Source organism: Canis lupus, chromosome 33 (genome assembly GCF_003254725.2).
Source record: "Canis lupus dingo isolate Sandy chromosome 33, ASM325472v2, whole genome shotgun sequence".
Classification (NCBI taxonomy): Eukaryota; Metazoa; Chordata; class Mammalia; order Carnivora; family Canidae; genus Canis; species Canis lupus.
In genome coordinates, this window is record NC_064275.1 from 4,727,491 (window position 1) to 4,754,139 (window position 26,649).

At 37.2% G+C, this 26,649-nt stretch overlaps 1 protein-coding gene across 22 annotated transcripts in view; it reads left to right on the top strand.

Moving 5' to 3' along the window:
* EPHA6 (EPH receptor A6) overlaps window positions 1-26,649 on the top strand; it is an 880,674-nt gene that overhangs the window by 674,475 nt on the left and 179,550 nt on the right. The window contains exon 14 of one of the 22 annotated variants that reach the window (XM_049105411.1): window positions 21,078-21,245. The exons of the other annotated variants lie outside the window; for them this stretch is intronic. Within the exon in view, the coding sequence (XP_048961368.1) occupies window positions 21,078-21,082 (5 nt within the window). The 3' untranslated portion in view covers window positions 21,083-21,245. Of the gene's footprint in view, window positions 1-21,077; window positions 21,246-26,649 lie in introns of those variants that run through there. 22 annotated transcript variants of the gene reach the window in all.

Here is a 26,649-nt window from a genome sequence, read left to right on the forward strand (position 1 = left end):
ACAGTGACTGAATCAGTTTTATACTTTAATTATCTTATCCGGATTAAATAGTATTAAAGAGAATCTGAATAAATAAAATAAACACTACTTTTTCAAATAAAGAAAATATTTAGGTTAGTGAAATAGGTTATTTCTAAAATGTAAGACTTGGAAAGATCCAGCTATACCACAATAGCTAGCAAAGACTAATCTAAAAGACAGAAAGAAAAGAAATAACACGTTATTTCATTTATATTTTCTGACTTCCTTGCCATTAGTTTAGTATGAACTTTTCAAGTCATTCCTACTGTCTTATATCTCTCTGGAAGGAAAAATATAATTTTAAAATCGGGTTATGAATCTTGGCAAAGTATTTAAAATAACAATTTACATATAATGTTGAAGTCTTCTTATGTGTATTTTGCATGTAATATCCAGAAATAAGTGTCAAACAATAAATTTAGAGGTTGAAGAGCATTAGACCCTTTTTTCTCCCTTTGATTAATACCTTTATATGACTTTGTCAAGTATTCCTGTGTGTTTTACTCACATATTGTCATATATTTTATGTGCATGTATATATGCATAAAAGTATATGAAAAGGAAAAAGATTTATAGCCCTATGAAGCAGTAATATTTATTTAGCCTAAATCAACTGAGTAAGTTTAATGAGATAGCCTGTGGCACTTGTCTGCCAGTTTGAAATACACCGTTTATGTCATGTAAACATCCAAACAACCGACACAGTGATTGTTTCACATCTGTGACAATCTTATCTAGAAGTGGGAACAGTGGCCTCCCCATAGCCAGATTTATATGCCCCCTAAGTCAAGGTCCTTGTTCCATTTCAAGAAAAAGAAAGAAGTGGGGGCAGCAGAGAAAGAAGGAAAAGATAAAAAGATAGTTGAGAAAAGACAGACTCAATATGCTTTTGAGAGGCAATCATCATTACAAGGGCGTTGTGTAGCTGCTGAGGTGCGTGGTAGAGATAGAGAAAGAAGTATTCCCACAAAGATAAGTGGCCATATTTATACTGTTATCTTCTTGACTCAAGTGCTATGAGATTTTTAAGAGAAAGGCAATAAATAAATGAATGCCTCATTCCCATAAATACATGGTAATTGTTCCAAGATTGCCCTTAAGTAGCTAAAAGATAGCTAGCAATTAATGCTCCCTAAGGACCACCATATTGCATAAAAGATAATACGGACAAAGATAAAGATGTAGGATAGGTTTATGCAGTCATGTTAGAGTATCCTGGGGTTCTGAGAAATAAGCACATAGACTCTCAGTTGAAAGTAATGCAAAAGTATAGATAAAAATCTTCATCAGATCCTTTTATAAATTCTTAATATGCATACTTTTTATCTTATGTGCACATTTTATCTCTGAGAGATACATATTGCAAAGTCCCTGGGAACACTTGCTCTTTCATATTCAGGCATATAACTACTTTTATTTTAAACTTGAAAGTCAAATGATGAAAATCTGAATTATATAAAAAGTATGTGTGATAAAAGTTGAACCTATTTATTTGATACACATCACAATTTCATTAACCTATTAAGATAAAACTGATATAAAAAGAGATTACTCAAGCTAAACCATATGTTTAGCACATACTTTTTCTCCAAGAAGCAAATAGAACCCATTAGCAAGAGAACAGTCTTGGAGCCATTAGTAACAAGGAGAGTCTAGCAATTTGTAACTGGTGAGGTGTACACCTGTGTCATTAATTACATGACCAAAAGAGAAAGTGCTACCCTCCTATAAAAAAGATAAGAATTGTGGTTAAATGATGAAACAAAATAGTGTAGTAACTGTACTCCAGGAGACCAAGTCCAGCAGTTTGAATCATGATAACAGAAGAAACAAGAGAGAGAATTAATGACGTGTCCACTGCCCAGCTTAGTAGCTGATAATTAAATTTAGATATACCAACGATATCTCAAAAAAACATAGATCTAGTAAGAAATAATAGAAGCCAGTCAGGATAGCAAACGAACCCTCAAACGTAACTTTATTTCATTGTGGGACATTCCTAAAGACTCTGTGGGACAGCACAGAAGCTGTAACAGAAAGTGCTGGGCCTGCACAAACCTGCCTTAATGTTGTGGGTTCCTTCCAGACAATTTCAATGGGTCCACATGGGCTCGAAGTCAAAGAGAAGATTCAAGTCAGGCAAATACGTTGTACAGTAAATGCACAAGAACTTCCTCTCTGGTCCCAGAATTACATACTTCTTGTCAAGTAATACCTTGTCCAAGATTTTAACCATTACTGTTGCCACCAATATGTTACCTGCCTCTCCACCAGGTTGCATATCCTACTGCCAGTTACAGGGTATCAGGCAAGCCATTCAATGTCTTTAGACCTCAGTGTTTATCATCTGCACAAAAGATTGAGAATGCAAATTGGACTAGAAAACACTAAAGGTCACATTTAACCTTAATATTTTGTGTTCCATTTCTTTGCCAAAGGAAGAGAGTCACAAGATGTTGGTGAGGAAACTTCGTGCCAGTGATGTTACCCCACTTCTAACTTTTATTTTAAGATTTTATTTGTTTATTCATGAGAGGCAGAGACAAAGGCAGACGGAGAAGCAGACTCCCTAAAGGGAGCCCGATGTGGGACTTGATATCAGGACCCCGGAACCACAACCTGAGCCGAAGGGAGACACTCAACCACTGAGCCACCCAAGTGCCCCGTAACTATTTTTATAACTACGGTTGTGTCAGTGAGCTCAAGGGAAGATAAAGAGGTGCAGGAAGAAACAAATGATGCCTTCAATAAAGTTTTATCTTTAGCAACCTGTGAAGAGAAAAATATAGGTAAAATTCTCCTATAGGCAAAATCAAGATTTGGATATTGGAATACACACTGAAGGGGTAAATATTCTCCAAATCTGACTCTAATAACATAAATTGGATGGTTATTGCCCCCACCTCTGGAGTTCAGCTGCTCTGCTAGCTGAGATAGGTTGAAAGCTTTATTTTGCTTTGTTTTCCAAGAAACAGTTACTGTGGCCTACCCAGTGTTAGACATTATTGCTCGATTAAAACCTAGAACTACAGGAAAGAAGCCTTCAGTGCTCTTGAGAAGTTCACTTGTTGGCATCAATCCACTGGGAGCAACAAACCAGTAAGCCAGTATTTCCCAGTATTGTGTGTGTTATTCTGGACACAGTTATTATTAAGTTATTCATTGGTTTGTTCAGTGAATATTTATTGTGCCCACCCTTCTAGGCACTGGTAGTACAGTATTGAAGAAGAGCTTCTGTCTACTGTAGGAAACCAAAAGAAATTAAATATATGAATATAATTTTAGGTAAAGAGAAAAAAAAAAAAAAACCTGAATGAAGTGAAAAGATGAGGCCATGCCAGGATTTGGTAGGAAAGTTTTCCAGGCAGAGGAAACAGCTTCTCAAACCCTCGTGGCTAAGAAAGAAGTCAAGATGTTGCAGGCATCCAAAACACCTGGAGCAAAGTGATAACGGTATGGATTACAGATTGAAAAAAAACAAAACAAAACAAAACAAACCTATTGGCAGGCAAAAACAGTAAGGGGGCTAGCGTAGTAATCCAAGTGAAAAATAATGAGAAAACAGATTAGATAAGTAAAGATAAGAAGGGGATAGAGCCAAGAGCAGTTTCCAAAGTTAAATTGGGAGACTTTCATGACTGATTATATATGAGGAATAAAGGAATGGGGATAGTTTCAGATGTCATACAAGTTTCTGGTTTAATGTAAGTAGGGAAATGGAGAGCAAATTCTGCCGAAATACAGATTTGGAGAGCAAAATCATGAATTCGAGTTTGGATATGCTGTGTTTGAGGTGCCTGGGACATGTAAAGACGTCCAGGAAGCCTCTGGAACCTGGGCGGATGCCTGGGCTGCAGGCACAAGTTAAAGAGTGCTCTCCAGGTGAGCGGTGGGTGGTAGTTGGGGCTCGGGAGGGAGCGCCCACCCCCCACCGGGAAGGTTGAGAGCAGCCCCAGCAGGTGAACCGAAGAGCAAAAGCTTACAAGAGAGAAGCAACAACCCAAAGGAAAGCAGGTTCCTAAGAATGGGTGAGGGCAGGAGAATGAAATGAGCTGGGAGACCAAGGAAGATAAGGAGTGAGAAGCACCTACTGGATGAGGCAATAGGGCTGCAAGCCCGTTGGGGCTCACGCGGGGAGCCGAGCGCGGTGGACGACCCGCGAGCGCAGACGGCGGTGGGATGACAGGTTAAAGATGCACGTTACATGGTGCCGATTTCTTACTTGCCTTCCACGGGGTTAGCATTCCGTGCCGTTCATTCATTCACGCAGTATCTATTCTGCGCTTGGCCACTGTGTGCCGGGCACTGCGGTAGCACGAGGTGTCTGGCTGGAGAAGGCCCAACGCCTGCCCTGCCGTCCCGCCCGTGCGTCTCCCCCTCTGCTTCCATCCGTCAGTCTCCTGCACCCTAGAATGCATCCGTGCTAAATGGCAAAGGCACCTGAAAGTGTGTTCTCAGTTCTCCCATGTCTCTCTTCCTCTCCCAAATCCCTGAGGAGCTGGATGAAAATGTACCAAGGGGAGTCTAAATGGGAACACAGAGAACTAAGAGGTGTGCAGGCCGCGGTGGGCAGAAGGCCCAGAGCCTCTGCGGTTACCAGCGCCCCTTTCCTCAGCCATGGAAGAAGGAAGATCGTATGCCCACGGGGGAAGTAGAGGGCTTGGGGTGTTGGTGAATGTTTGAGGTAGCCCCTGAGAAAAGCATGAAGGAAAACTGGGAAAAATTAGAAAGACTGTGAGTATGACTGGAGACACAGGGGCCCCCGAGGGTGCTGTGAAGGACGTGGGAGAAAGTGCCCCTGGCAGCGTGGAAGTGCCCGGAGGTGCAACCAGGGAAAGGAAGGGCGTGAGGCAGCAAAAAGAGAAGAGATTGTGAGTTTTTATATTTTCTCTCTTCTCCTAAAGGCCTTCAAATTTACTATTTGCTGTTACCAAGAACAGAGATGAATTACTTGTGCAGTTTCTGGACTCTCACTGGATTCTCAGGATATTTACTGCACAGCATTTGCCACTAGGAATTATAACGTATACATATTGATGAATAGAGAATGAACCAAGTGTGACCATAACAAATAGGAACAAGATGACATAATCGGGTAGCCCCGTGTATCTCTGTCTGTTCAAGCAGCACTGGGGCTAATTGGGATCACCGGTTTATATTCTTCTGGAGTGTACGTCCCTATTTACAACAGAGAATACACTTTTTCTGTATTCAGGAGAAATTTGTTCTTGTTCCTCCCAGGTTATCTGGTCTCCTCAAGGTCATCCAATCTAATCACCTTCCTAGATCTGCCTCTAACTTATGGTCTCTTTCCCATGGTTCTCTCCTCTCCCTAACCAGCCTGCTAATTATTGGGTAGACTGTAATAAGATGGAACAGGTTAAAACATCCTAGTAACAAGTTGCTCAAGGTGACGATAACACTGTAAGCTGTAAGAACTAGGAGAGAAAAAGGAATATAAATGCAATTTTATACATACATAATGTTGCCTTTTCATACTTTGAAATCAAGTTGAATAGAATCATCGAGACGGTGAAATCTTACTCATTTCCAAAAATAAAAATTCCTTTGAAATCATTCATGGTGTAATTTTTTTCTGGTAAACGGTTGATGATATTAAATTTGAGAAGGGCTGTGGATAATTCTATACAATCGACATGGATTTGCATTCATGAACTCAGGAGAATAAGAACCATCCTGCCAGACAGGAGGTTCAGGCAATCAGTCATCACTCAGGAACTTTTACCAGGTTCCCAATGGTCTTACGTAGGCCTGGATAAAGACCAGTAGAAGTCTTAATCACTGAAAATGGTTATGGGCTGCTTGCATATGTGACGTGTAATAAAAAAATTATCCATAAACTTAATGCATAGAAATCTGGCAAGCTTCTGATTTCATCTCATGATGAGTATTTAATGCTCATTTTGTTGCTGTTGGAATATGTTCCGATGATTTTTCTCCAGTTTTCATTTTGATATAATTTCAGACTTACAAAGTCATGAAAATAATATAGTTCCCATATAGACTTCACTCAGTTGCCCTTGATGCTAATATTTTACATAACCATGGGACTATCATCAAAGACAAGAAATAATTATCAGTACGAAACTAGTTACCAAACTACAGAATTTTATTCAGATTCTATCAGCCTTTCCACTACTGTCCTCCATCTGTTCCAGGATCTCACCCAAGCTCCCATATTGCAGTTAAGTATTGTGTCTCCTCAGTATCTTCCAATCTGTGACAATTCTTCAGTATTACGTTGTGTCTTACGACCTGGACATTTTTCAAGAGCACTCGTCAGTTACTTTGTAGAATGTCCCTCAGTCTGGGTGTCTTTTGTTTCTCTATCACTTGATTTGCAGTTATGCATTTTTGGCAGGAGTATCACAGAAGTTACGTGCCTTTCTGAGTGCATTATATCGGGGGGAACATGATGTCCATATGTCTTATTCCTGGCATGTCAATGTGGATCACTTGGTTAAGGTGATGTCTTCTAGATTATCTGTTGTAAAGTTACTTTTCCCCTTTTGTAATAATATAGATTTGGGGGGAGATAATCTAGGCTATACAAATACCCTGTTTCTCAAACTTTTCCCTACTAATTTTATCATCCATAGTGTAGATCTTACCTGTACAAATTACTACCATTGCATTCTAAGGGTGATTATTCTGTTTCCCTATTTTTTCTACATTTATTACTCAGAATACTTCTTTAAGGAAGAGTTATACTTTAGAATATTCTATAAATGGAATTATATGATAGGAAGCCTGTTGAGTTTTTTTTTTTTTTAACAGGATGCACTTGAGATTCATTCACATTTGTTTTTACCATTGAGCAGTATTTCATTGTATGAATGCACCATAGTTTGGATATGCATTCAGTGGTTGAGGGATGTCTGGTTTGTTTCCAGTTTAGGTGATTACTAATAAAACTGCTCTGAACATCAATGCATAGGTTTTTGTGTGAACATATATCAAATTTCTCTTGGGTGAATGCTTAGGTATGAAATGACTGGCTCAAATAATATGTGTTAAAATTTTGTAAGAAACTGTCAAAATGTTTTACAAATTGGCTATACCATTTTATATTCCCACAAATAATTTTAGGTTTTGGTTCTATGCTATCAACAATACTTGGTTGTAACTTTTTAAAAACATTGGTCCATTCTAGTGAATCTAAATTGATATCTAATTGCCATTTTAATTTGCATTCTCTAATGACTATTAATTTTGATCATCTTTTCATATATTTATTTGCTCTCCATATATATCTTCTTGGTGAAGTGTGTCTGGATTTTTGCCCATTTTTTGCATTGGGTTAGTTTTTTCTTAATATTGAGTTTTTGAAGTATTATTTATTTTTTAAGATTTTATTTATTTATTCATGAGAGACACAGAAAGAGAGGCAGAGACATAGACAAGGGAGAAGCAGGCTCCGTCTGGGGAGGCTGATGCAGGACTCGATCCCAGGACCCCAGAGTCCAAAGGCAGACGCTCAACCACTGAGTCACCCAGGCATTCCTTGAATTTTTGAAGTTGTAAAAAATATTTTCTACATACAGTTCTTTGTCATAAATATGACTTGTAGATATTTTTCCAGCTCATAGCTTGTTTGTTGTTGTTGTTTTTAATTCTATAAAAAGTGTCTTTAACAGAGTAACCTTTTTTAAGATTTTGGTAATATCTAATTTATAATTTTTTTTCTTTATGGATTATGCTTCCTGGTTTGATATCTAAAAACTTTACTTAGGGGCACCTCAGTGGCTTAGTCGGGAAAGCATCAGGTCAGGCCATGATCTCAGGGTCCTGGGATTGAGCCCTGGTTTGGCTCTGCTCTCAACGGGGAGTCTGCTTGTCCCTCTCCCTCTCCTTCTGTCCCTCCAACTACTCACTCACACTCTCTCTCTCATATAAATAAAATCTTTTTAAATTTTTAAAAACTAAAAACTTGATCTAATGCCAAAATCACAAGGGTTTTCATTCTGTCCTCTAGAAGTTTTATAGCTTTGTACTTTAAATGTAAGTCTGTGATCCATTTTGAGTCAATTTTGTGTAAAATGTGAGGTATGGGCCAAAGTTCTGTTTTTTTGTTTTTTGTTTTTTGTTTTTTTTTTAATATTGACCATTTAATCACCATTTGTTGAATTAGTTTTGTTTGTTTGTTTGTTTGTTTGTTTGATGAAGCTGTTTTTGCTTCTTTTTTGGTTTCCTTCTTTGTCTGAAATCCTTCAATGAAAAAAAAAAAAAGGAAATCCTTCAATGGCTTTCCTCTACCCACAGGACAGAAGTCCTACTGCTGAATACAGAAATTCAAGGTTCTGTCTGATTGACTCCCACTCACAACGTATCTTTAGCCTTATCTCCTCCCTTTTGTACCTTTTAGTTTATATTCTGTTAACAGTGAACCACTAGTAATTTCCCCCAAACAAACCATGCTGTTTCTTATTACACATGTTTGATCATTCTTGGCTCTCTATATGGAAAATTCTCTCTCTACTTACAAGGGGATGACCTAGCTTATATGAAACATCCTTTCTTCTCTCTGTAGTGGGTTAGACATCTGCGCTACACTTATCATGTTGTCCTGTAATCACCATTTACACGCATGGCCCAGAAATCTGCTGTTTTCTTAGCCCTTCTAGCCTAGGGCCCCTAGCACCCTTTTCCAATGCTGCTGAGGTTTTTTTTCTGGGACAGTCCCACCAGTCTGCTAGCTGTTACTTGTTGGGGCTCACTCTTACCTACACACTACTAGCCCAGCCACTGCGCATCAGGAGAACAAAACTAGCCTGTCATTTATGAATTTATCTGGGGTCATTTTGCTGGGCCCTGTGCTGAGTGAAGCAAGGAAATAGGCTTTCTCTGTCTCCTTGGTACCTCAGTTTTTCATTTGGGTACCAAAGCTGCACTCATATACTCTGAACAGCTAGAAACTCTCTGGACCAGTTTCATTTGGTTTATGATGACCCTTAATTTCCTGCTAATAAAAGGTTAGGCTCTGTACCGGCTACCTCATTGTCTCCACTTAATCTTAATTTTCTGTCCTAGCTCTACTTCACTCTCCCCTCAATCTCTCTCTAGCCTTCCAAATTTCTGATATACATCTCCTCTTGTGTATTTTAAATCTATTTGCTTGTGAATGGAAGAGGAATGGGAATTTAGGGGAAGCCATGATCTGTTGAGGACAGTCTTTATCTTATTGTGGTGCCTAGCATGGTGCTGAGCATAGAGCAAACAGTACGTTATAGGTGGATGAAAGAAAATAGTAAGAAAAGAGGAAAAGGAAGGAAAGGACAGGGAATAAAAACAAGAGAAAGAAGAAAGAGATAAAGAAGGAACCTACTTTTTCAGTCATCAAACCCAGTTTTAAATCTGAAGAATCTCTAATATCGTTCACATTTACTTATATGAAATTGGCAGCTTTTGTCATGATTGTGCTTCTGTGTACTTTGGCAGATTCTCTTTCCTCTGAACAGCAATCATATTTTAGCTGTTCTTGTCCTCTGAAATTTTAGCTACCTACTACATTGCATTATCATCATTTAGGTGCATGTCTTTTTCTGCTGTAGACCAGAATCAACTTGAAAGTAGGAGCTCAACTAACTCATCTTTATGTACCTCTACATTACCTAGTCTAGGTCGTCTGTGTTGTAGCACTCAGTCCCAACTTCAGAACGGATGAAGAAATATGGTAGTGTGTTTCCTATGCCTGAGAAATAAAAGTAGACATGACTTAGTCCACTTGTGATTAAGATACAACAACCGAATGATGTGAATTTATTGACATTTTTATTAGGTTACATCAATCACTACGAGTGAATTTATTCATTTTCTACTCATCACAAATGTCAACCAAAGACATCAGTGATTTTTTTTCCTCCTTTTCATTCAGATGCAAAGGCTATTTCAGGATCATTAGCCCTGAAAATAATGCATTAACCTTTCCCCTAAACATTAATGGCATGATTTTCTTGAAATAAGTTCAGTTTTCATTTTGGCATAGCCATATATTATATGAGACATGCTATTGTATTTGATACAGCAATCCATAAATATAAAAAGCGATAGCACCTCCACGACTTTATCACCATTTCGTGAACCTAATCACTGAAGTATTCTATTACACTGGAATGAAGTATACAAAAATGCCTTCCATTAGCCACAGTTTCTGTGATTTAATGATTTCTTTAATATAGGTTATATATCACTGCAAGAAATCCCAGGATATTCCCAGTGGAAAACAGGTCTAGAAAGGAAGTACAAGCTGCTAGAGAAATTCAAGCATGGAGAGGGGCCTCTTAAAGAAAGGAAGAATCAAGGCTGAACCTAGGAAGATTTCTTTGCTTGTTCCAAAAATTGGAGAAAGTAGTTATTTCCCTAAAAGAGAATTTGTAATTAATATACTTACTTCTTTCCTTTTAGCTAAATAGATTTACTAAAACAAAAACAAAAGATTCCCTTATGTTAATTTCAATGTTCCAGATTTTTCTGCCTAATTGAATCAATATTCCTAGGTCGTAGAGTTGACTGGTAACAGATTCAGAAAATAGTTCATACTACCTCCAAGTAAAACATTTGGAAGACTACATTTATCACATGATCAAAGTTTTAATTCTACAACATGGAAAGCTTAAAATTATTTTTTTTAACAAGATGGTACAAATGAAACAGTTCCTATAGTTAAAATAATGCTACCAGTCATTTGTTATATTCCCCAGGTTTTAGCTACAGGGAAGTCCTCAGTTGCTAGAGAAACCCACCCTTCAGTCCAATAATCGATGCCTACCTTTCTCACTAATAAGAAATTGAGAACTGGCCAGGAAAGCAGGAAAAAAAAAAAAAAAAGGTTTGTAAGGAAGCTAGTATGAATGGAGCAAACCCCTTTCTAAATCCAATTTGAATTCCTTCAAAAGCTTAAGAAAAACCTAGTTGTAAATTTAATGGTTGAAGGGCATGTTATTGCTTGTGTTAAAGATGTCACCTTTAAAATAGGGGGGGGATTTATTTTAAAAATAATATGGAGAAGGACAAACATTATATGTTCTCATTCATTTGGGGAATATAAATAAGAGTGAAAGGGGATATAAGGGAAGGGAGAAGAAATGTGTGGGAAATATCAGAAAGGGAGACAGAACGTAAAGACTGCTAACTCTGGGAAACGAACTAGGGGTGGTAGAAGGGGAGGAGGGCGGGGGGTGGGAGTGAATGGGTGACGGGCACTGGGGGTTATTTTGTATGTTAGTAAATTGAACACCAATAAAAATTTTAAAAAAATAAATAATATGTTATTCAAGACATTATGTAGAAAACCACCAATTAGAATCTTGATGTCAATCATAGGAAGAGGAAGTAAACCTACGTCAAACATTAACTTCAATGGGGAACATTAGAGCAGATAGGGCAGTAAATAGTTCTGTAGTTTCTAAATTTTGTCCAGAAGGCACTTCCTCATTGATGCAGAAATAACAATACACTAATTATCTAGTTATAAACACTACATGCTGGTACCACAGAAATATAGATCTTTCATAAAAACAGTGCTCTATCATGAACTTTTGGAAAGTAGGGAACATTCTTTGCTTTATCCCATTTCAGCTTTCAAAAGTTTTCATAGGGAGCCTCTAGTTTCTGTTAGTGAGGGAAACCTGTATTCTGATTTTCAAGAGCTATAACTTCCTTTTGTGTTTCTAAATGTCTCAGAACCTTTTTATTTGCCCAAATTGAACTCTGTCTTACAAAAACATTGCTCTCAGCGGTCAAGTTAGATATAATTAAGAACACATTAGGGAACATGTTAATGTCTGTCTACTTTGTGACTCATACCTTTCATACCTTAAAGAAATCTTTCCTAAACCTAATCCAATGGCCTCGTAACTCCTCTTCTTGATTTGTTTGCCCTTATCACAACCCATCTTTCATACTCGAAGTATGAAAAATCACTCTGAGTAATTTTTAAAAAAACAAACAATGTGAAAACTGCACTTAGAAAAAAAAAATTTGAAGTCTTTACTTTGGCTTGGAATGCCTTTAATGATCTAGACCCTACTTACTTCTTAAATGTTATCTTCCATGTACATCCCTTCTTACCACTCTGTATGTAGACCATCTAAGCCGTCGTAGGACCATCCAGACCATCTGTGTGCCTTGAACACACCCAGCTTACTGCTGCCTCAGGGCCCCACATGTTCTTGTTCACTGCTATGACCTTCCAAGAAACCGTCTCCACATTGGCATCTGAAAACTTGAAGTCCCTACCTCCTCATCCCAGACACTCATTACCCTTTATCTTTATTGTCTTCCCTTCTACATATAATTTTATGAAATTATATAGGCTTTATTTTGATGTGCTCAGAATATTCTGCACCAAGGAAAGTTCTGGGGCATATACAGATGTTAACACTCAAAGGAGAGTAGCTTTATAAATTAACAAACCATTTTAAGAATGATATCATTAAAACAGTACTGTACTAGCATTTCTGGAATTCCCAGTTTTACTCATGCCATTATTTTGGCACATTACCCAACACAGATTGTTTGATAGATTATTCAGTCTAAAACTTAAAATGTAGACTAAAGCATATTCCGTAAAATATTTTTATAATATATAAAATTACATGTAATAGGATTCTTATTTGTTTATAATTATTTATAAAACAGGCATATAATTGATATAAATACTCTGGAATTGGGACTATATAGTAAATAATGAAATTATCAAACACTGCATATGTTGAGAATTATGTAGGGAAGTCTTTCCAGTTTAGATGGATTAGCCTGTTTGCAATTTAGTTAATAAAAATGAACCTCAAAGAAAAGCTTAAAGCAGGACATTTTTAAAAAGTAAATTAATTTTACAAAGTATATTTGCTGAAAAGCAAGGTGAATTTTTTTAATTAAATGGTTTCCCAAAAAAAATAAAATATAAAAAAAAAATGGTTTCCCAAAATAGCAAACTTACTATTAACTTAATAGTTTTTTGGTCCAATAAAATTATTTTCTAAACCAAGTTTATTATGTGGGAGAGAACATACCAAAAATATAATAGTGCTTATTTTTGGATTACAGCTTTAAAAAATTTTGTTTGTTTGTTTTCATCTTTGTATTTTGCATATTGTCTGTGCTTCCTAAAATAAATGAATATCATGTTGGTATTTTGTTTCTAAGCTGTAATGTAAAATATCTTTATATTAAATTGAATAGTCTTATTAAATTGCCACTTTTATAGGTGAGAAATTGTTAAATGTAGGGAATTTCATATGGCTCTACCTAAGAGTTGGGTTCCATTTCTAATAAACTCAATTTGCAAGTCAGTTGGCCAAGTTATAAATGGAATGTTATGTGAATGCATAATTTTTCATAAATGAACCCTTGAAACAATTGAGGGAAACCAAATAAAATAGTAAATTAACCCGTGACATAAGCCCAACTCATCCTAATTTAAGGATATTTTGTTTTTATTAAAACAAAAGTAATTTATTGAGCCTCATAACTGAAAAATGTAGTAATCCAAGAATAGCTAGATGCAGGAGCTAAACAACAGTGAAACTACTGATAGATGATAGATAGATGGATAGATAGACAGATAGATAGCCAACCTCTACTTTTCTCTGCATGCTCCTTTTGGCTTCCTTTTTAAGCAAATTCTTTCTACTTATTAGAAAGATGACTCACTGCAGATCTATTGACTAAATTGTCCCTAGTTGGGCCACATGCCCATCTTTGGTGTAATTGTATCCAGGTGGATGGGATGCTCTGGCCAGACTGTGTGACATACCTCCCCCTCTAGAAGGAGAAACTGGCAGGAATAGCTTGGAACCAGAAAAGGACATTTGCCAAAAGGAAAGACAACAATGAAGTAATGGTGTTCACTCTGGACTTTTTGTAAAAATCTCTAGAAAATTAATTTGTTTCATTTTGATAGTTATAGGCATGACTCTATGCTTATATGTATAATCTATATATCACAATAGTAGACACTATCAGATTTGCAGGGTGACTCATAAAAAAAAGACCAGGAAGAAAGGCAAATATTTTAGGAAAACAAATACATTGTTAACAGCAACAGTTCAAGGTAACTATGATTACATTCTTCATTAACTACAATTTTATGTTTTCTTTCAATAGCTGCTTATAAGAGGAGCTAAGGAAATAAGTAGATCTTTTTACTATTTAAAGTTATACTTAAAATTAAAAAATAGAGAGTGAAATTAAGTACCTGCCATTTAAAAAATTATCGTTAAACATAAAATGTGATTATTCTTCTCCCATCCAATTCCATCCCCTAGAGTTAATCCCTATTAATCCAGAGATAAGCTTCCTAAATCTTCTATACATGTATATGTCTGCATCTCTAGCTGTCCCTGTCTATACATTGTTTTGTGCACAAAACCAGAATCATGCTATAAAAGTTAGTTTCAGTATCTTTTAATTGGCCGTTATATTACTTAGTATTATGCTGGACGATGAGTAACAGAACAACTATAATCATGGTGCCATAAATTAAGATAGAAATTTACTTCTTCCTCACATCGAGGTCTGGCTAGACAGTACAGAGGTTTGTGACAGTTCCACGATCATTAGGGAGCCAGTTTCTTTCCACCGCACTTGTCCATTCTCCTCAGCTTAGAACCTCAGCCTCCGAGCCCAGGATGATGCCCTACCTCTGGCTGTTCCGTCTACCTCCAGCCAGCAGGCGGGAAGAGGCTGCTTGCTGGTCACATTAAAGATATTCCGTGAAAGTTGTGTGGACCGCAGGGGGGCCTGGAAATTCAGTCCTCCCGTTAGTGATCGTGTTGTCCAAATTAGTCATGCCTTTTTATTTTTCTGTATTTTCTGATGTTTTGACATCTGGGACTTGTTGATCCTAAAGAGACTGCCCCTCCAGGGCAGCCAATTCCTGGAGATGGTGGAGGACTCACTTGCAAGTGGGCCTGTCCTATGCAAGCCGATCAATACAAAGCCAATACCTCCACAAAGCCAATACCCCCAACCACCTCCTATATTCAACTCTCCCATCCCAAACTATTATCACCCTATCCTCGTCACCCCAGAGCCAAGTATCAGACAACTGGGGGCAGCCCCTACACCCTGAAGCCCCTAGACATCATTTCAGCTAGCCAAGTGTAAGCTTGCTTGGCTATTTACATTGCCTCGCCCATTTCTTCCTGCTAAAACCCCAGCAGAGGCTCTGGTCCACATCTTCCCATCACTCTTGTTCCCTCCTGACCAACCCTGGTGCTTCTCATGGGGCCCTATGTGGTTTGCTGTGTCTCCTGTTTCTAGGAATCTTGGAGTATAAAGATGTAGTCCTGCATGATTAACATTTTTAGACTATCATTTGACCTCACCTGGTCAAAGCAAATCCTGAATAGGATTTATTTTAAAACATCACCAGATAGTATTGAATGCTGCACACCACTAAGATCACAGAATCAAAACCCTTTGAAAAGGTGAATTTTATGGTATGTGAATTACATCTCAATTAAAAAAATAAAAAAAACAAGTGGGCCCTTTTACAGTAGAAAAATGAAATAATAGGTATTGGGGGATGATAGCCATGCTACAACAATATTGTGTTCCAGATTCATATGGATAAATATCCCTCTTTTTCATGTCTGCGCTAACTTACGTGGTTGTATTTTATTTAATCTTTCATTTAACAGTAAACATTTAGGTGGCTTCCCTTTTTTCTTCTTATACACCATGCTATATGCCACATTGCACTTTTATTATCACATGATAGATTCCTAGAAGTATAATTCTTAAGTCAAAAGATGAGTGATACTCTTTTAAAATAGATATTGCAAATTACTTTCCAAAATATTGTACCAATTTAGGATCCTTTTAAAAGACTGAATGCTCATTGATTTTTACTTAGTTCTACGTGTCACTCCACTTTTTAATAATTTTTACCCATTCCATTGGTTATAAAAACACCTCAGTATTGTTTTAACTTGCATACCTTTGACTATCTATGTTAATCTAGCATTATTGTTTATGTATATTGGCCATTTTCATCTCTTTCCCTGACAATTGCCTATTTGTGCCCCTCTTTATTAACCTGGGTTATATAACTCATTATTAACTAGAGACATTGATATTAACCTACTATCTCTGTTTGGAAATGTATGAGATAGTCTCTTCATCTTCTGTGACCCCAAGTATGTCCAAGAATATGTCTTCTCTGAGTTAATCCCGACTGGCTCTCATGTGCCCTTGAGAACCAAAAATTCATTTTTTCTCCACTTCAGGGTAGTTCTTTTCAGTTCTTTCTTTGAAAATTGCTTCTCCTCAATTTTTTTTTTCACTCCTGCTGGAACTCACAGAGTATGCACACTAGATAACCTGAATCTGGCCTCTTTTATATTTTGTATCTTAACTCAAGATTTTCCATTCTCATGTGATTTTAGGATAGTTCTTCCTGAGGCACCTGGGTGGCTCGATCAATTAAGCGTCTGACTTGTTTCAGCTCAGGTTGTGATCCCCTCGGTCATGATCTCATGGGTGATAAGATTGAGCCCCACCTCGGGCTCCATGCTCAGAGGGGAGTCTGCTTGAGATTCTTTCCATCTGCCCCTCCCTCCACACACTCTTTCTCTCTCTCTCTCTCTCTCTCTCTAAAATAAATAATCTTTAAAAAATAGTTCTTCCATATTTTTAAAAATGAATATTGAATTTTCAGTAGTGTCCTTTTTTAAAAAAAACAAATTTCTTTGGTGCACTTTCCTTTTTCCTTTACAAGATCTCATTGTATTCTCTTAAGAATTCTCAGCACACTTTTTAAATGACTCTTCTGTGTCATCAACTATAGCTGCTTTAGAAGAGCCTTCTGCTGCAGTTGTTCAGATTGGTGTCTGTTGTTCAACGCCACTTACCTCTTCTTTCCTGATTCATGCCAGAGGATGGGCTCCCTCAACAAGTACAGGGTGAGAAGTAATAGATTTGACAATTAATGAGATGTTAATCAGACTTTCTTTTCTGGGGTATAACTTATCTGCTGAACTAGAGGGGACAGAAAAAGAGACCACTTGATTTATCAGAGGTTCTGCAGCTGAGCTGAGAGGCTTTTTTCCCAGGTGGCTGAAGGCTCCTCAAGGAGGAGCAAACAACACAGGCAGCAAACTGCAGCAGAACTTCCTATCTTATGATAAGATCATCCACTCAGCTCCTGGCTTCCACAGACAGTCTCAGAACTGGGAGTCCTCACCTCAGGTTCTGCATGGAGCTGAGCCTTTACTGGGCCACCGGCTACTTGTCATTCATTCATTAAGTAAATCTCAGACATTACTGACTTTTTCCCCCTCATGTATTTATTGGCTATCTCTCCCAATGCCACGGCTGTCTGTCTCTTGTCCTCTTTCCTGCTTCTGCAGCACTTCTGTCTTCTACATGCATGAGTATATATTGCCTGCATATGCATGTGTAAGGCAATGTTACTGTATCTTAGAAAAGAAAGATGGAAGTACAGAACTCAAATACAAAAGCTAACCTTACACCTAAAGGAGCTAGAGAAAAAACAGCAAAGAGATCCTATACCCAAGAGAAGAAGGGAGTTAATAAAGATTCGAGCAGAACAAAATCGAGACCAGAAGAACTGTGGAACAGATCAACAAAACCAGGAGTTGGTTCTTTGAAAGAATTAATAAGATAGATAAACCATTAGCCAGCCTTATTAAAAAGAAGAGAGAGAAGACTCAAATTAATAAAATCATGAATGAGAAAGAAGAGATCACTACCAACACCAAGGAAATACAAACGATTTTAAAAACATATTATGAACACCTATACGCCAATAAATTAGGCAATCTAGGAGAAATGGATGCATTCCTGGAAAGCCACAAACTACCAAAACTGAAACAGGAAGAAATAGAAAACCTGAACAGGCCAATAACCAGGGAGGAAATTGAAGCAGTCATCAAAAACCTCCCAAGACACAAGAGTCCAGGGCCAGATGGCTTCCCAGGGGAATTCTATAAAACGTTTAAAGAAGAAACCATACCTATTCTACTAAAGCTGTTTGGAAAGATAGAAAGAGATGGAGTACTTCCAAATTCGTTCCATGAGGCCAGCATCACCTTAATTCCAAAACCAGACAAAGACCCCACCAAAAAGGAGAATTACAGACCAATATCCCTGATGAACATGGATGCAAAAATTCTCAACAATTACTAGCCAATAGGATCCAACAGTACATTAAGAAAATAATTCACCATGACCAAGTAGGATTTATCCCCGGGACACAAGGCTGGTTCAACACTCGTAAAACAATCAATGTGATTCATCATATCAGCAAGAGAAAAACCAAGAACCATATGATCCTCTCATTAGATGCAGAGAAAGCATTTGACAAACTACAGTATCCATTTCTGATCAAAACTCTTGAGTGTAGGGATAGAGGGAACATTCCTCGACATCTTAAAAGCCATCTACGAAAAGCCCACAGCAAATATCATTCTCAATGGGGAAGCACTGGGAGCCTTTCCCCTAAGATCAGGAACAAGACAGGGATGTCCACTCTCACCACTGCTATTCGACATAGTACTGGAAGTCCTAGCCTCAGCAATCAGACAACAAAAAGACATTAAAGGCATTCAAATTGGCAAAGAAGAAGTCAAACTCTCCCTCTTCGCCGATGACATGATACTCTACCTAGAAAACCCAAAAGTCTCCACCCCAAGATTGCTAGAACTCATACAGCAATTTGGCAGTGTGGCAGGATACAAAATCAATGCCCAGAAATCAATGGCATTTCTATACACTAACAATGAGACTGAAGAAAGAGAAATTAAGGAGTCAATCCCATTTACAATTGCACCCAAAAGCATCAGATACCTAGGAATAAACCTAACCAAAATGTAAAGGATCTATACCCTCAAAACTATAGAACACTTCTGAAAGAAATTGAGGAAGACACAAAGAGATGGAAAAATATTCCATGCTCATGGATTGGCAGAATTAATATTGTGAAAATGTCAATGTTACCAGGGCAATTTACACGTTTAATGCAATCCTTATCAAAATACCATGGACTTTCTTCAGAGAGTTACAACAAATTATTTTAAGATTTGTGTGGAATCAGAAAAGACCCCGAATAGCCAGGGGAATTTTAAAAAAGAAAACCATAGCTGGGGGCATCACAATGCCAGATTTCAGATTGTACTACAAAGCTGTGGTCATCAAGACAGTGTGGTCCTGGCACAAAAACAGACACATAGATCAATGGAACAGAATAGAGAACCCAGAAGTGGACCCTCAACTTTAAAAGGCTTTGATAGGGGCATCTGGGTGTCTCGGTGGTTGAGCATCTGCCTTCAGCTCAGGTCATGATCCTGGAGTCCGGGATCAAGTCCCACATCGGGCTCCCTGCAGGGAGCCTGCTTCTCCCTCTGCTTGTGTCTCTGCCTCTCTCTCTTGGGTCTCTCATGAATAAATAAAAATAAAATATTAAAAAATTAAAAATAAAAAAATAAAAGGCTTTGATAAAATATATCTAAGCCTTTTATCAGAAATGTATAAAAAAGTTACCTGTGAGGAGCAGGAGGGTTACAAGGACTGCTAGACTGTTTTTGTTGTTATTTAATACCATTTTGAAGTATTTGTAGTTTTAACTTTATGCTTGTCATGCTTCATAATAATATTGACAATTCTATTATGTAGGCCTTATAAAATATTATATTATGTTAAATAGTGTATTAAATATAGAATTAAATATTATATTAAATATATTACATTTATGTTATAAATTATTAGATTGTGTATAAAATATTATAGTTAAATTTTTTCACAGTAAAATGTAAATTGGCAGAATTATACATTTTTAATGCTGACTATATGGTCCAGTTATTTTTTTATGGACACTTTGTTTGCCTTAAGTAAACAGAGCAAACATTAAAAATAGCATATTCACAAAAATGGGCCATGAAGCCAGTTCAGCTAAAATAAAGGCAAATTTTTAAAATTTTCTCAGAACCTCTAGGTGCAGGATATTGCTGCATGATGCACGGTTGACATTTAAAGAAAGAATCAATAGATGAAAATTGCAATTCATGTTAAGTATTAAAAACCATGATACAGAAGTCATGACAAAAATTGCCATCCAACATTTTCTTTTCCCAAAAGGTAAATAGTTCATACTTAATGGATTATGCAAAAGAAAAAAAAAGGAAGAAGAAAACAGTAACATTTTGTTGAATTTTATCAATATACAGAATTACTATTAAATGTTGAAAGATCTCTGAAGCTAATGTCAAATGTAAAGAAGTTGTCAGCAGCTATTATACCCTTTATGATCAGTTGTTGCATAATCAGAGGCCATAGAAGAATGGAAGCTTAGGCATGGTCCATGTAAATGCCTGGCATATGCAGCACCTAGAGGTGGGGGGAAATATCATTTGCAATGTCAGAAAAGAGAGTAGAAAGAGAAGGATAGAGGTGACTTGCATCAGTATGAGGTGATATCCATGAATGTCAAGCCATCTACTGAGAGAGAAGTGGCTTGTAGACAGTAATGAAGACCAGAAGAGCCTCCGGAGTCTCCTGCCAAAATTCACTTTTTTTGAAGATATAATTTTGTTTCACTAGTGCATAAATAAATCAATTGAATAAGTATCAAGAATAATCTGAGCAGTCAAGAACACTGCTTGAAGTCCACTATGTTAATCAGATGCCATGATTTATAAAGTTCATTAAAGGTATCCAAGGAAAATTAGCGTAAGGAAAAAAAATCAAGTAATTCTGCATTTGTAGAAATATTAACAATATCATTCTTACAGATGATTATTATAACCTGTATTGTATTACAGCTTTCCAAGAGAGAGGAAAATATATAATGAAATAGCTATGTGTGTGATTTATAAATTCTGAAGGAAAGTTTTCAAATTCTGCTTTCTAAATAATTGACTTCTTTAAATCATAATACATAAGCTCTGATGGTAACTAAATATCAGAATATAACTTGAATGTGTTAGTTATTAATGTAATAAAATATAAGAATTTATAAATTATGAATACAAATATACAGTCCTACATGTTTATTAAAATTTTTAAATTTTCAGGATGACTGGGTGGCTCAGTGGCTGAGCATCTGCCTTCAGTTCAGGTCGTGATCCCGGAATTCCAGGATCAAGTCCCACATCGGGCTCCCTATGGGGAGCCTGCTTCTCTTTCTGCCTCTCTCTCTGTGTCTCTCTGAACAAATAAATAAAATCTTAATTTTTTTTTAATTTTCAAGTTCTTGTCACTGGAAAACATCATAAAGATAGAAAGAGCCTTTATAGAATTTGTCAAGTAAATACTAGAAACAATTTCAGTGTTAAAACTACCTAGCCAGACCCTCTCAATTCCAACGAGACACCTGAGAGTCTTAAGGAATGATTCTTATAAAAATCATATACTTAGTTATTACTAAGTTTAGGATTATATTGGACAGTGATGACTTGAAGTCAATTTTATATTTTGATTATTCAAGTTTATTTGCAAAATCAAGGCAGTTTTTGTAAGAAGTCACAGAAATCCAAGTCACATTGTCTTAATCCAAAGAGATTGTGTTGACTCTTCTAACTAGAAAACTAGGATTATTTAGCTGCAGGTATGGCTGGATCTAGGAATAAAAACACAAATTGCTCTCAATCTCTTGTCTATGCCTTATTCTAAAATGACTTCACTCCCAGGGTGAACTGTTGTTATGTGGCAGCCCCTTGTATTTTAAAGTTAGTCCCCTACAATTCCAATAAATAGTTGCCTTTATTACCTAATCATTGTAACAAAGTCCTGGAATGAGCTTCCCTGATCTAACATGGCTATAGCCTCATCTCTGGAGCTCAACAGGAGGGGAGGGGTGGATTAAAACCCCACCACTACCAAAGAGAAGCTGCATGAAATGAGAGAACAGAAAGATTACTTTTAAGGAAAGTCAATGTGCTCTTCTAGGACCCAAAGAAAATGGATTGCAGGCAAGCAAAAGCAGATGTCTACTATATGAAGTTGGGTTCATTTTTTATTCTTAAGATGACATCACATCTGGCACCCTTAATATTGTAGTGTTGTGGAAAGAGCGTTGGAAATGAAGGCAGAAAGATCTAACTGTATGACCTTGAGTAGGTTGCCAAGCCTGAGTTTACTTTCTTCATATGTAAATTGTTAAAAATAAATTCATCATTGGAATTCAATGAATGATTTGATGAAGAAAAAAAAAAACTTGGTAAAAACAGGCTCATGTGCCAAAAATAAATTCAGGCCTGCTATATCACACAGCTTCCAAGGACATTATTCACACCGAATACAACAGAAGAAATGTAGTCTATTAAATGTTGTCGATAAAATGGGGCTAGAAAATATTATATTTTCTTCAGAGAGTGCTGTGAAGATTTAATATGATAATGTGTGAAAGTATCCAGCATAATGCTACCCACTGTTGTGGATTGAATTGTGTCCCTCAAACAGACATGTTAGATGTCCTCTTTGCCAGGACTACAGAATGAGACCTTATTGGGAAATAGAAGGATGACAATGTAAAATTAGTCAAGATGAGGTCATATTGGAGTAAGGTGGACCCTTAATCTAATAGGAGTGGTGTCCTTTAAGAGTAGAGGAAGACATACAGGGAGAATGCCATGTGAAGACATGGAGACACATAGGGAGAAGACAGCCACAGGAAGGTAGAAGTAGAGAGTGGACTGATGTATTTACAGCCGAGGAACACCAAGCATTGACAGCTGCCTCCAGAAGCTAAGATAGAGGCGTAGAAGAATCCTTCCTAAGAGCTCTCAGGAGGCGTCAGTAGTCCCAACAACCTGATTTCAGGCGTCTAGGCTCCAGAACTGTGAGAGAATAAACTCCTGTTGTTTTCAACCACCTAGCTCACGGTACTCCTTATCTCATCTTGTAGGAAACTAAAGCAGCCACATTGGAGTCAGGCATGGTTGGTTAAACTTGAAAGTATTTTATTTTAATATTTTTGAAAGATAATATTATATATTTTAAGTCTATTGACATTTAAAAAATATTTAGCAACCATTTTATTGGTATTGGTCATCTCATTAAATCTCTATGACACTTGCCACTTTTACGTATTCCTTCCTAGAAAGCCTGTCTTGTCCTACTTGATACCCTTCTCTCCCAGCTCTCCTCCTCCTCATCTATTTCCTGCCTTTATCATGTCCTTCTCTTCCTCTACCCTTCAGTGTTTGTTGAGTCCAATATTTGACCCCTGACCTTCTTTTGACTGTAGCCATCACTGACCATTCATGCATTACCAAATCCAGTTATAGCCAGCACCACCCCCTGGACCTTCAAATATGCAATGGCTCGTTGCTCTTCTCCATCTGAATATCAAATACATAACTCTGAGTATGTCCAACACAGAGTCCTGATCTTTTCTTGGATGGGCTTCTCCCTCACCATAAACCCAGGAGGCATCAGAGATTGTCCCTTTCCCTCGCTCTTCACATCTATTACAGATCCACACTCCCTTGCTTCTACCTTCACTCCTGTCTGTCTCCCTTTGTTTATCTCCATTACTGACTTGGTTAAATCTCTCATCATCTCTTCTCTGAATTCAAAGGAGTCACATAACTTGGATCCCTGGCTACCAATTTTTGCCACTCTGAAACTCATTCTACCCAGTGCTGCAGAAGTGATCTTTATAAAATGCAAAACAGATAAAATTAGTCCCCTGCTTAAAATTTTTCAAGTTCCCCCACAGTTTAATGGAGAAAGTTCAAAATTTTTAGCAGAATATTCAGGGCCCCCATTGAGCTGGCACTTGCCTCCTCTCTAGGATCATTTCGCTAATTGCTGTGCCTGCTTCAGTTCTGTTCAACCACTTAAAGCTCCCAGAGAACACCATGCTCCCTAGAGCAGCTCCGTCTGCCCAGAATGTTCTTCTCTTCTTAGTACCATTTTCCTTTTCAGGTTCAAACCAAGGCTTCCCTACTTCATATAGAGTCATGACTTCTTTTTTCCCACTGTACCCTACTCAAGTATCAAGTATAGCATCTAAAATGCTGTGTTACCCTTATTATTTTATGTACGTTTGTTTCTCCAAACACCTCATAAATCAGGGATTCTCCTTGATACATCTCAACATATGGCATATAATAAGTGCTCAATAAATATCTGCCAAATTAATGAACAAAAAAGGAAAAAAAATAAAGTAATGAATGAACAAATGTTAAGAGTCGATATTGAAGAGCAGTCCCCCTGGTGAAATAGTTCAGTTGAGCATAAATAAATGCTTGGTTCTGTATATGTTGAAAATGGTTAAAAGCACAGACCCCATTGTCAAGTTGTTTAGATTCCTGTTCTGTTACTCATTTAGGTGACTTTGAGCAAGTTACACTTTTTTTCTCTACAAAAACAAAACAAAAGGATGTAATAGTTCTTTCTTTATTGGATTATTAGGAAAATAACTGAATATTTGTATTACTAAGAATGTACTTATGAAGATTAAGTAATAACAGTAAATGTTACACATATTGTTAAAAATACGCTTCATGACAAAAGACTAGAGCAAGACTTTTGTTTTAGTTGGAAAGAATTCTAATCTGGCTATCAGTATATACTGAAGATAGTGAACATATATTATTATAAATAGTAACTCTCTAGCTACTGGTACTTTCCAATATGCGTGTAAAACTATACCCACTTATTTAAAATAACAAAGTTCTTTCTTTCCTGTTGCATGTTGAGCAAATGCTTGCTGTGATCAGCGTTACTCCCTAATGGCTTTACTCTGCATAGGGATGCAGAACCAGAGGGGAGTTATGTAAGTCACCATGGTTTTGTTGAATTAAGCCCTCTTGAATTCTATATGAAAAAACTTATTTTGGTGTGCAGCATGCATGGGCACCATCACTGGGTTGCACTGCTTTTATTTTATCCAGCTGCCACCAGCAATTTTGCGGTTGAAGTCCACATAAGTAGGATAAAAAATAAAATAAAATAAACTTGTGATGCAAATACAAATGTGAAGGAGTCAGACCCATGAGTGGTCAGGAAAAAGCTATGAAGAAAAAGGGCCATGAATTGGGAAGTAAACGGTGTCCGGGATTCGAACAAGCAAATAGATGGTATGGCAGGAATTCTAGTTGGGGGAGCAGCATAAGCAATGGCACAAAGACAAGAGCATTTCTGTATTTTGGAAGTGGGCAGCACCTCAGTATGCCTCAAGTATTAGGTGTATGTGATGAGGAATCAGGATATAAACCCAAAAGGTGCATTAAACCATATTTGGAAAGCCTTAAATGCTAACCCATGATATTTTAACCCTACCCAAAGTGCCATGGAAAGTTTTTAACAGTAGGAAGGTTTTTTTGAAGGTTAGGAAGTTTTGAAGAATAGAAAGATGCCAAGTCTTCCTGAAGGGGATGGTGTACAAAATTGCTAGAATAAGCTAGAGGTTAAATTCCAGCCAGACTGCAAAGAAATAATATCCTTCCACAAGCAATTGTAGAGTCTAGAAGCCAGAATGTGGCTGCAAAGAAGTCATCTTGAGATTCTGTTAAGAACTAAAGAAGGGTCAGCAAGAGAAAGGTCAGACTGAAATAGTTCACATATAGAGTCAGAGAAAAACATTTTGAAACTGAAAGCCCAAATACAAGGGTAGAGTCTGGGATGAACGGAATTGGCACACAGTAGGCAGAGCCTGGGTCAGATTATGTTATCACATATAAACATATCACATATGTCATGGTAGGGAGTTGTCATCTGGGGCAACTGTCTCAGTTGTTACAAAATATTGCTGCCAGGGCAGCCCAGGCCCTTAATAAACCCTAATAGGGAAAGAGTAGAAGCAGAGGGACCAATTAGCAGCCTATTGCAGTCGTCAAAATTAAGAGTAGGAAGGACCAGAGGTAAAATGGTAGAAATGGGATTATAGGGGTTGACAAAAAGAAGATTCAAGAGAGAAACAGAAACACTCCTTTTGAAAAAAAGTTCTAAAGTTAAAATATCATCTTTTGAAATAATTCCTTATGTCAGGTAATTTCTCTAAAATATAAGTGCTAATTGATAGATTCTAAAGCTGAGTTGCAAGCTAAATTCTTGCACTTTTGGAAAAGTCACTCTCTCGGTGACCTGGCTACTGCATTATCACCTCAAATGCCATTTTTTCTTATTATTTCATTATGATGTAACCTTCAAAGGACAAAAATTACATGTAAGCCATAAATCGTATTTCCCTAAGACCAAAAGAAAGTCTGCCTTGAAACTCAAAAATCTTTTCTCTGTTTCACAACACACAACAGACACCCCTTAGACCGCAATTTTTCTGTTACTCTGACTCACCATGAATTTGCTGTTAAGTAGCTTTTAATTGAGATCTAACATTCAGAACCTAAAAAGAAGTGAATTCTCAGTTCACAAAAAAAAAAAAAAAAAAAAAAAAAAAAAACTAATTGCCAACCCCTGCAGCATTTATAAGCATCAAGGTCAATGTGAAATGTAGAAGGTCAATGAATGAAACTTGCTTGCAAAAGAGCTCCGGACTCAAAACTGATATTGCAAGGTATAACACAGCAGCAGCTTTTCAGTATACCTCTCCTGCCACTTTCTGTTCATAAAACCATGAGGATATTTTAATCCAGTTTTACTCTTTTTCCTTTAGTCAGCATTTTATCCATATATGCA